The sequence below is a fragment of the Labeo rohita genome, chromosome 22, assembly GCF_022985175.1.
Source record: "Labeo rohita strain BAU-BD-2019 chromosome 22, IGBB_LRoh.1.0, whole genome shotgun sequence".
Taxonomy (NCBI): Eukaryota; Metazoa; Chordata; class Actinopteri; order Cypriniformes; family Cyprinidae; genus Labeo; species Labeo rohita.
The window spans coordinates 21,010,675-21,022,047 of NC_066890.1; the positions used below are offsets into that span (position 1 = coordinate 21,010,675).

At 38.8% G+C, this 11,373-nt stretch overlaps 1 protein-coding gene across 1 annotated transcript; it reads right to left on the reverse strand.

Annotated features, from left to right (window-relative positions):
- Positions 1-104: 104 nt before the first annotated feature.
- LOC127154119 (NACHT, LRR and PYD domains-containing protein 6-like) lies at positions 105-9,710 on the reverse strand. Its single transcript, XM_051095530.1, has 3 exons — positions 9,647-9,710; positions 2,604-2,756; positions 105-1,865 (listed from the first exon to the last, which is right to left on the reverse strand). Exons 2-3 carry the CDS (start codon positions 2,732-2,734, stop codon positions 1,091-1,093), a joined length of 906 nt encoding a protein of 301 aa, XP_050951487.1. The 5' UTR covers positions 2,735-2,756; positions 9,647-9,710; the 3' UTR covers positions 105-1,090.
- Positions 9,711-11,373: the final 1,663 nt, after the last annotated feature.

Below are 11,373 nucleotides of genomic sequence, written 5' to 3' on the forward strand. Positions count from 1 at the left end.
CTCGACTGATTATTCAGTTCCAGCAGGCAGAGGAACAGATTGTTAGATTTATCAGATGAAAGTGGTTCATCACCAATAATTTTCTCTTTAATATACAATGAGACCAAATATATGGCCCCTGTGTTGTTCTCTGTGTATGTCAGTAGATCATCTAAGAGTATCTGATCAGTAGATCATCTAAGAGTATCCTATATAAGAGTTCATCTGAATTCACAATTTCTTGAATTCTCGACTGATTATTCAGTTCCAGCAGGCAGAGGAACAGATTGTTAGATTTATCAGATGAAAGTGGTTCATCACCAATAATTTTCTCTTTAATATACAATGAGACCAAATATATGGCCCCTGTGTTGTTCTCTGTGTATGTCAGTAGATCATCTAAGAGTATCTGATTGGATTCCAGTGAGATGCCCAGCAGGAAGCGAAGGAAAAGATCCAAGCATCCAGTCTGCAATGATTTATCAACTGCTCCTTTAAACAGCATGTACAAAGAAATTTGCTCAGATTTGTAAAATGACTTCAGTACTTCCTTGTCATTGTGAATGTGGCAGTAAAACACATAGAGAGCTGCTAGAAACTCTTGAAAGCTCAGATGAATAAAGCTGTAGACTTTTCTCCAATGGATTACAGTTTCCTTTTTAAAGATCTCGGTGCAAATCCCAGAATACACTGATGCTTCAGTGACATCTATGCTGCTCTCAATCAGGTCCTCCTCATAGAACATCACATTGCCCTTCATCAGCTGATTATAAGCCAATTTAGCAAGTTTCACAATCACTTCTATGTTGAACTGCAAGAGTTTCTCTGGATCCCTCTCTTCATATTTCTGATTCCTAGTGTTGATCTGAATAAGCAGGAAGTGGATGTACATTTCAGTCAGAGTTTGAGGGATTTCTGCATTGATATTTTGTTTCAGGATGTTTTGAAGCACAGTAGATGAGACCCAGCAGAAGACAGGGATGTGACACATAATGTGGAGGCTTCTTGATTTTCTGATGTGTAAGATGATTTTGTCTGACTTGATTCTCATCACTGATTCTCTTCCTGAAATATTCCTCCTTCTGGGGGTCACTGAATCCCTGAATTTCTGTCAGACGGTTGATGTATTCTGAAGGGATCTGATTGGCTGCTGCTGGTCTGAGGTGATCCAGATGAGAGCAGAGGGAAGCAGATCACCTCTGATGAGGTTTGACATCAACACACCCACTGATGAAGTCTCAGTCCCATCACAAACCTTTTGAGCATCTGAAAACGTAAGTGTTAAAATGCTTTCATCCAGACCATCAAAGATGAACACAACTTTACATTCTTCATAAATCTTTGGGGGCAGATCTTTAAGTTCGGGATGAAAGTCCAGCAGAAGTTTATGAAGACTGTACTGATCATCTTTAATCAAGTTCAGCTCTCGAAATGGAAGCACAAACATGAAATCCACATCATGATTGGCTTTTTCCTCTGCCCAGTCCAAAATGAACTTCTGCACAGAGACAGTTTTTCCAATTCCAGCGATGCCTTTTGTAAGAACAGTCTTTATTTTGTCTTCTTCCTCACATGCTGGTTTAGGTGAAGGTTTAAAGATGTCATTGCAGTAGATTTTAGTGTCTTGTGTTCTGGCTCTTGTCTCCATCTGTAAAACCTCGTGTTCTTCATTCACCCCTTCTCTCTCTCCCTCTATGATGTAGAGCTGTGTGTAGATCCTGTTTAGGAGGGTTGCATTCTCTTGTTGTTTGAGTCCCTCAAATAAGCGCTCATGCTTGTTCTTCATTCTGGTTTTATGAGAGGCTTTGACTGTTTTAATGGCATCATCCACTGCTTGGTCAGAATCCTGCAGGTCTCCATTAACTTCATTTTTCTCACTGCAGAACCTTCAAAAATTAAAGCAATTAAACAATTTTGTCTACACTATATCACACAAAACAGAACTCTTTTAGGTATATACCATGCTGGTATGCCACATAAATATATACTGCTATTTTTTTCTCTATATGTATGTATTCTTTGTCCAATACAGGCAAAAATCTCACATGGCTCCAGCAGTCACTGGTTGATCCACTAAATTTGTAATATTTCTAGACATTCAGCTGTCTGTGTTATAAATGTTATAAAAAACAGCACTCATACAGTTACAATTTACATCTTGAATTTTGTGGGCATTTTTATTCATTTTGGTGGCATTTCTGACTTTGCACAAAGCTATTTTACACCAGCTTTCTTGTTTTTAGGCTTGATGGAGGACTACTGTCTAAACTAGACTGGCTGTTTTAATAGTGAATTAAGTTGACAGCATTGACAAACATGTGGCTCATTATGAAGGCTGTGCCATCTGGAGATCACATCTGCAAAAAGAGCACTTATCTATTCAAAGGCCAAACGGACAAGTGCTTGAGCAACACTTGGGATCTCTCTGAGCATTTGCATGGCCTTAGCTAAAGTAGTAAGCAGTAATTGTTTCAGAAATCTTAAATTGTAATACTTTTTTTTAACCTAATATTGCATGTTTGTAAAAGATATCAACTCAATTGTGTTTTGGAATAAAAACCAAAGAAACTGGCCTCTTTTTTTCTCCTAGAGGTAGAGAGAAACTACTGAAAAAAGATTCTCACATGGCTTCAGGATTCACAGCTCCAGTTCTGAAGTTTTCGGTTGGATTCATTGACACACAGCTGGGACATGGTGCACCTCCCTCCTCTCTGTTCTCATAACAATGCTTTTTAGCAGTAGTGGTCTCCTCCATATCCTTGATTTCAGATGCTTTTCTGAAAACATCAGACACAGTACAAGGAAAATTATTTTTGGAGGTTATGCTTGTGCAAATTAAGTCACCTTTAAGTAGGCAGTAGCAAAATCACAGCTTTTAGGTGATAAAATCTTCATATTTAAGTGAGTTACTCAAAGCATTAAACATACTGCAAGCTTTGTTTATGCAATGAAAATATGTATGCAGTCATCACTAATGTCACTTGTGAAATTCATAATAAAATTTATTTCAGCTCCAATTTAGTCTTGTTTAGTTATAGGGTCAGGGGCAGACAATTTGAGGAGCAAAAGCCAAAAAAAATAAATAAAAATAAAAATAAATAAATAAATAAATATTTTTTTTACAACAGCTTCTTTGCCAAAACAATGCAGTGCCTAAAACCTAAATATGACTGCAAAATGATGATTTAAACAGCTACAGTTTCAACAGAAGATTTTTCCAGGTGCTGGTCAAACAAGCGTCGAAAATGTACAGGTGATGAGGGAGAACAAAAGAAAAAGAGGAAATCAATGATTTTTGTAGCTTTAAGGATTCATCTATATTTAATTTGGAATTTAGTGGTTGATAACTTTATTCAATTTCTATATATTTTCTACTTGCTGAAGGGCACAGGTAAATATGACATTTATTATAATAGGTTTATGTGCAAATTATTTTAAGTAAACTTAAGGACATTGTTATTTTTTAAAGTCAAATAAATGTTAACATTTATAGCTTTCAATTAGACTTTAAATGTTGAATGGCTATAGTTAATGGTTAAATATTAGGGTGGAAAAACAGATAATTTCCTTGAGACATAATAAGTATTGATATCAGTGAACTGGTATCAGTTGGTATCACTCACCTTCCGTCAAAAAAGATGTTATTAAACAAATATTAAAAATATACTGTCTTTATGATGTTTCTACATTAATTTAAAGACTGAATGTGAAATTATATTGCAACATGAAAGTACCTATATTTAAAAACTTTAATGCTAGGTGGGATTCATCACTATTAATCAATGATTCATTTCAAAATAATGTGTGATTAATTAGTATATATTACCAAATAACGTACAGCAAATGTACAATATGAAACCCAGGAACCTCACAGTCTGACCACACCCAAAATGTCAAACTATTGACCTAGGCTCATGTGCCTATGAAATGAAGTGGCCCATTCACAGCCTATTTGTCTAACCAGTCATTAAACTAAAAGCTACAGAGTCACTTAAAGATGGCAGCCCTTATAAAAATTAAGCATGGTTTTACAACTGAAACCAGAAAAACACTATAACTATAGTATTTGTAGTAAAACTGTGGTAATTAGTCTGCCAAAAAAACATGGTTACTACACTTTTACTATAATTGTTTGGGTTATGGAGTTCCCTGTGTCTCTGTGTTTTACTTCTGTCTTTGTTCCTGTTTCCAAATATGCTTATGTTTCTTGTTCTTGTTTAGTTCATTGACCTGTTATGTTAATTATCTTCTGTATATTAGTTCCTGTTTGTGCCTTAGTCCTCGTCCAGTCTTACATCTAATTTTTGTTACAAGTTGTTGTATTTTGTTATTAAGTTATATGTATTCCCCTGTGATCTCTTGATTAAAGACAGTTCACTTAAAGTTTATTACTCCTGCGTTCTCTGTGCTTTAAGCAACTGTCATACAATAAAACCACCTTTAATTTTCATAAGGGTAGCATGTTAAACAATATTAGCTACTATAAAACAAAAAAAGGAAATGATCTAAGCCAACATATATGAAAATTTGTCTCGATATCCATGATAGACATCCCTGATAGCACACGTATATCTGCAAAACATATTTTTGTTACATAGTTTGCTCATCTGCAATACATCTATTAGGCTTTTCCTATCAGATGTCAAATAGACATCTATTAGATGTCTTTAAGATGTTTATGATTTAGAATGTATGTGCAATTGACAGACAGATGTCTATATCATGAATCTATGTCATGAATCCTGTGTCAAGTAAAGCTACAGCTGTATCTCCCAAGCCAAGTCAAGATACAGCCGTTGTTCCTGAGTCAAGCAAAGTCACAGCTGTGGTTCCTGAGTCAAGCCAAGTCACAGCCGTGGTTCCTGAGTCAAGCCAAGTCAGAGCTGTTGTTCCTGAGTCAAGCCAAGTCAGAGCTGTCGTTCCTGAGTCAAGCCAAGTCAGAGCTGTCGTTCCTGAGTCAAGCCAAGTCAGAGCTGTTGTTCCTGAGTCAAGTAAAGTCACGGCTGATCTCCACGAACCAGATCAAGCCACAGCCGATCTCCACAAACCGAGTCAGGCCACAGAGTCAGGCCACCGCCCAGAGCCTCGCCACGTCTCGTCTGACCACCCAGAGACTCACCATGTCTCGTCTGACATTCCAAGGTCACGGCCTATCATGATGGCCAGAGTGCTGGACCCACCACTAGTGTCAGTGCGGACAGCAAACATCTCAGTGGCACCAGTGCCTCATAAACCAACCATTAATGAGGTCTTGCCTCCTGCCGCTGCTCTTCCCTTAATGGCGGTTGCCATTTGGGGTGTGTGGGCTGCACACTGCACTCCTGAGATCACGTCTGTTCACAAGTCTGCTCCAGAGGTCCCGTCTGATCTCAAGTCTGCTCCAGAGGTCCCGTCTGATCTCAAGTCTGCTCCAGAGGTCCCGTCTGATCTCAAGTCCACTCCAGAGGCCTCTTCCGCCGTAGAAGCCAGACCAATGCTTCCAGAGGTGTCAGCTCCGGCTATAGAACCTCCTATGGAGGTGGCGTTAAGCTATGAACTCTCTCCTTCTCACCTGATTCTGTTTGCCTCCTCTGTCCCTGCTCTCCCCAGGTCCTAGTCCATGACGCGGGTGTCCGCTCTGCCCCGGAGGACTCATGCGACTCCTGCTCCACCCTGGTGCACTCCATCTCTGCCCGCTCCGCCCTGGAGCGCCTCTGTGCCCCCTGTTCCGCCCTGGAGGGCTTCTGCGCCTCCTGCTCTGCCCTGGAGGGTCCCTGCACCTCCTGTTCCGCCCTGGAAGGCTTTTGCGCCTCCTGCTCCACACTGGAGGGCTCCTGCACCTCCTGCTCTGCCCTGGAGGGCTCCTGCACCTCCTGCTCCGCCCTGGAGGGTTCCTGTGCTTCCTTCTCCACCCTGGAGGGATCCTGCCTCAGTCACCGGGTCCTCTGCATGGACCTGGTCCTCCAACCCTCGCCCTGTCTCGCTCCCGCCCCACTGCTCCCCTGGACTGTTGTTCGATTGGAGCGTCTGGAAGCCGCTCTTTGGGGGGGAGGCTATGTCATGAATCTGGTTGAATCTGGCTCCATCATATCACACAGACTGTTGCTCTACACCCCGGACTACATCTCCCATCATACACCACGCTGATTGCGCCATACACCTGTGGCCAATCAGAAACCCTATAAAAGCCCCAGACTTTCCCTCTGTAGATGACCGAGTATTGTGGAGTTGTTATGTGGAGAACTGTGTCGGCTGCGTTTAGCACTCCCCTAGTGCTAGCACCTAAACAGAGTTGTTCCTTAGTTTCTTTGTTCCTGAGTTCCCTAGTTTCCTAGTTCCTAGTTCTTGTGTTTCGTATTCTCGCCTGGCCATCTCGTTTTCATCTGTCTCGCCGCCTGCACTCCTGACTCTCGCTCGTTGTATGGTTTATCCCTCTGCTTCACGTCATGGACTAGGTTCGCCGCTGATCGACCCATGCCTGCCTCACGGACTACTCTTGTGCCTCGCCCCAACATACCTGTTTGTTATTGTTCTGACCCTGCCTGCTTGACCATGTATTTGTCTCGTCCCATTAATAAAAGCTTGCGTATGGATCCCCTCGCCTCTCATCTCCCTCTCCACATTACAGTCTGTCAGATGTTTGTACACAGCAGATGCTTTCCAGATCAAGTGATCTTTAACAGACACCTTGCAGGCGTACATGTGTTATTTGGGCAATCAATATAAATAAACAGGCTGTTGCAGCTGTCACCAATGGGTGAAAATGAAGATGAAATAAAACGTTTATAAATCTAAAAAAAGTCTAAAAATAATTGCATTAATGCCATGTGCTGCACTTTTCACACGTCTCTTTAAATAGATTTTTAATAATATAAGGCCTTTGCATCATTCGGAGCGACCACTCATCATGTGGTGGGACCCATACTAGGAATAACTATTAAAATAAAATTTCTAATTTCTGTGGTTAAAATATGAATCACTACAGCATGCTTAGGTGAATGATATTTTTAAAACATTTTTATCAGTTTTCTGCAATTTACAACAAAAATAAGTCTGCTAAGTACATTTAAGGACACTGAAAAAAAAAAACATAAATATAAGATATTTTTTTACAAAAACTCAAAATAAATACTCAAATATACTCAAAATATAAAAACTCAAATACTTTGTTTATAAATACTTTAATTACTGAGAACATCTAAAAAAATTAAGCATGTTAATTAATTTCAATATCAATCATGGTCGCACCACATTATTTTTTTTTTTTTTTTTTTTTTTAACTACGACCAATTCATCCATATGAAAAAAAAAACTAAAATCACTTAATTTTAATTTTTAATTTTAATTAATATAAATATATGTGTACACAACATTCTTAAATCTTGAACAATTACAGCAGATATTATTATTTTTTGTTTTTTAAAATTGGCCTGTCGAAAATCCTTATATGTCAATGACCCATATATATTTCGCAATTGTATTGTGGAGTGAAACTTCTATACACTTCTCTATGCTCCTCTGATTATATAATGATAAATATGACAAATACGCCAATATCATAGCAACAGTGATCAACAATAATCATAAGTCTAATATGACCTAATACCTATTTGTCTTTTCATCCTGAAATGCGAGGCAAATATTGAATCACAATAATTAGAAACCATTTCCACAAATCCCTTCACTCGATTGGGATGTTCTCTTTTATTCTGGACGGCAAGGGCAGTTACTGTAACATCGAGCATATTTTGCAGTGTTAAACACGCATTTACATCGATTTTTTCGGTGCAGTAAAGATAGTTTGTGGTTTGATATTCAGATTTCTTTTGGCTATAAATACACAGCGTGCTGTCATAAACATACAAATATTCCCGAATGTGGTTCTCCATGATTTGTGAATTCTGGTGATGCTGTCCCTTTTGGCCGAAATCAGTTTTTTTTCAATGCGACTGTTAATTTTATAATGCTTATAGCTCAGAAGTTGGAAACTTAGCAGACTGAAACTGGTGTCATCTTAATCAGCTTGATCTGTGATTTTTTTCACAGCAAAGCTCTTATCCGTAAACCCCTTGTAAGTCCGCTATATAAGGAATGTGAAAAATAGGCTCTTCATGTTTAACGGGTTTTACCAATAAACATGCAGTCTGCTCGAACACAAAAACATTGTTTTTAAGTCAAACTCGATTTGTGGAAACTTTCACAATCACAGTTTATTGCGTATCAGTGTTTCTTTATGCTCTTCTCTCTTTTTCTTCTATCATAATGTCACAAGGTACTGTTTCAGTGAATAACGGTTTTCCAAGCCTTAGATAAATCATACACGTCTCTAATAGACTATTGTGATTTTTGGCATCTTTCACATTTAAGCTTTGGTTGTTGTACCTTTCCTTAAGTCTTGGCTTCAGTTTGCTTATTTGAGGAAATGTTTCACAGTATATTTTTTGTCAGTAAAATGACTATTCTGATTGTAAAAACTTCACAGTTCACTACTGGTCAGCGCACGTCCTGATTTTGCTGAGTTAGATGTGTTCCTGGGTCAACATATTTGTTGACCCTGGAACAACATTTTAATCCAAAAATTTAATCTTGACCACATCTCTACACCTAAACCTAACCCATGAGTAATCCCTAAAATCAGAGGAAATGATAGATGAATGACACTGATGTACAGCCACCAAACAAGTAAGCCTAAACTTCACAAAAACTAGAAACTGTTTTTTTGATTTTTGATCTGATTAATTATAATGTTGTTCCAGGGTCAACAAAGATGTTGATCCAGGAACATGTCGTACTTGGTAAAATCAGGTTCTGCACTGGTCAGCTGACCCTTTCCTAGGTCACTAACATCTATATTCTCATTTGTGAAAACTTATAGTGATGGGGAATAGTGATATAGTGATGTATATGACCCAGGGAAGGTTCAGCTGACCAGTACTGAGCTGTGAAAGTTTTCACAAATCAAAATAGTACAGTTAAGGGCTCAGGAAAGGATCAACTGACAAAAAAATATACTGTGAAACATTTCCTCAAATAAGAAAACTGAAGCTAAGGACTTAAGGAAAGGTACAACAACCAAAGCTTAAATTTAAAGTTGCCACAAATCACAATAGTCTATTAGAGACGTGTCTAAGGGCTTGGAAAACCGTTATTCAACAGTACCTTGTGACATTATGATAGAAGAAAAAGAGAGAAGAGCATAAAGAAACACTGATATGCAATAAATTGCAATTGTGAAAGTTTCCACAAATCGAGTCTGACTTAAAAACAATGTTTTTGTATTCGAGCAGTCTGTGTGTTTATTGGTAAAACACGTTAAACATGAAGAGCCTATTTTTCACATTTCTTACTATAGCAGACTTACAAGGGGATGACACCAATTTCAGTCTGCTAAGTTTCCAACTTTTACAGCTATAAGCATCATAAAATTAAGAATCGCACTGAAAAAAAAATGATTTCGGCCAAAAGAGACAGCATCTTCAGAATTCACAAATCATGGAGAACCACATTCGGGATTATTTGCATGTTTTTGACAGCGCGCTGTGTATTTATAGCCAAAAGAAATCTGAATATCAAACTGCAAACTATCTTTACTGCGTGTGAACGGAAATTATTCAAATTGGATTCGCATATGAAACAAACACAATCAAAAACTTTGCAAATATAGGCTACTGGAAAACCACATTTTTACCTGAGGAACACCGCTGGACTGGTCAGCACGGAAATGGCTTCGTTGCAAGATCAGGCAAAAAGTGTTCACTGCAGAGCTAAATGATCTCCAGCTCCACCTCTGTAGAACTAAATAGGTGGAGTTATGATTAGCGACAGGGTAAGGGGGGTTAGGGTGTGGTTGGAGTGTCTCCACCCATTACATCCAGCGAGGGGGAGCTAGAGCTTCAGCTCCTCCAATTTGGCTCTGCAGCGAGCACCTCAATAATGACAATTTATAAAAAGCAAGATTGTCATAGTATGTCCCCACCACTAGATGACGCCCCAGCTCTATTAAATTAGGTTTATGGTCGGTGCACCAATCACTGAATTACACCTCCATACAGCTCTAGTTTTTTTTAGTACACTTGGTGTTCACCTACAGCCCAGCATATTACTGTCAGTCTCAATGTGCGATATCCATATCTATTTGACTATATGTGACCCTGGACCACAAAACTAGTCATAAGGGTCAGTATTTTTAAGTTTAGATTTATACGTTGCCGGAAAGATGAATAAATAAGCTTTCCATTGATGAGTGGTTTGTTAGGACAGGACAATATTTGGATACTATGACAATCGCCTTTAAAGTTGTCCAAATGAAGTTCTTACCCTGATAGCACACGTACATCTCTGAGACGTCTATTTGATGTCTGCATTTACATCTGCAAGACATAGTTTGCTCAAGCCTATTGGATGTTTCCTATCAGATGTCAAATTTCCATTAGATGTCTTTAAGATGTTTATGATTTAGAATATATGTAAAACTGACATCTTACAGATGTCTGCCAGACGTTTGTACACAGCAGATGCTTTCCAGATCAAGTGATCTTTAACAGACATCTTGCAGACGTATCTGTGCTATCTGGGTAGCGATGCATATTACTAATGAAAAATGACGTTTACAGTATTTTCAGTAGGAAATTTACAAAATATCTTTATAGAACATGATCTTTACTTAATATCTTCATGATTTTTGGCATATAAAAAAAAATCAATAATTTTGACCCATACAATGTATTTGTTGGCTGTTGATACAAATATACCTGTGCTACTTATTTACGACTGGTTTTGTGGTCCAGGGTCACAAATATGCATTTGAGATTCTGATTTGCTTGCCCTGTGTCACTGCAATCATAGACTGCATGGATTGACTGACAGCTCTCCATGTGACGTATCGCTTCCTACAGGGCTCTAGTGTGGCATGATTCACAGTGTATGAGTTTAATATTCAGCCGTGAGCAATAACAGCACACTGCACGTGAATCTACATGCATATCAATAATAAACTCGTCCTGTGAGTCACATACAGTGCACGTGCATGTCTTTGGTCTAAACACAAGCTGAAGGACATGTCTGCTGATAGATGACCCAGCTAAATCTGTAAATACACACATACATCTATACATACATGTATACACATTAGCACTATTATTTTGCAGACACTTTGCACAATATCTCCACACAAAAGGCAGTCTATACCAGATGGCAGTGACTGACAGAGAGGTCATGTGCTCAGTGACTCAAAAATGTCCTGCTTGCTCTTCTTCTTTGAAGAACTCATGTGGGATCAAGTAGACATTAATTTTCTCAGTCCACAAGAAAGAATCAATACTGCTGATCCTGGATCAGCCAACAAAGCCACCAAGGTTGACTCACCCAGCAGTGAAGTAGAGAGACAGATGTGTGGTGATCTGACATCAGAGGTGA

Coding starts and splice junctions, on each gene's coding strand:
- LOC127154119 (XM_051095530.1), bottom strand. CDS start 2,734: ATGGAGGAGACCACTACTGCTAAAAAGCATTGTTATGAGAACAGAGAG. Junction 1,866..2,603: donor GCTGTGAATCCTGAAGCCAT/GTGAGAATCTTT, acceptor TAATTTTTGAAG/GTTCTGCAGTGAGAAAAATG.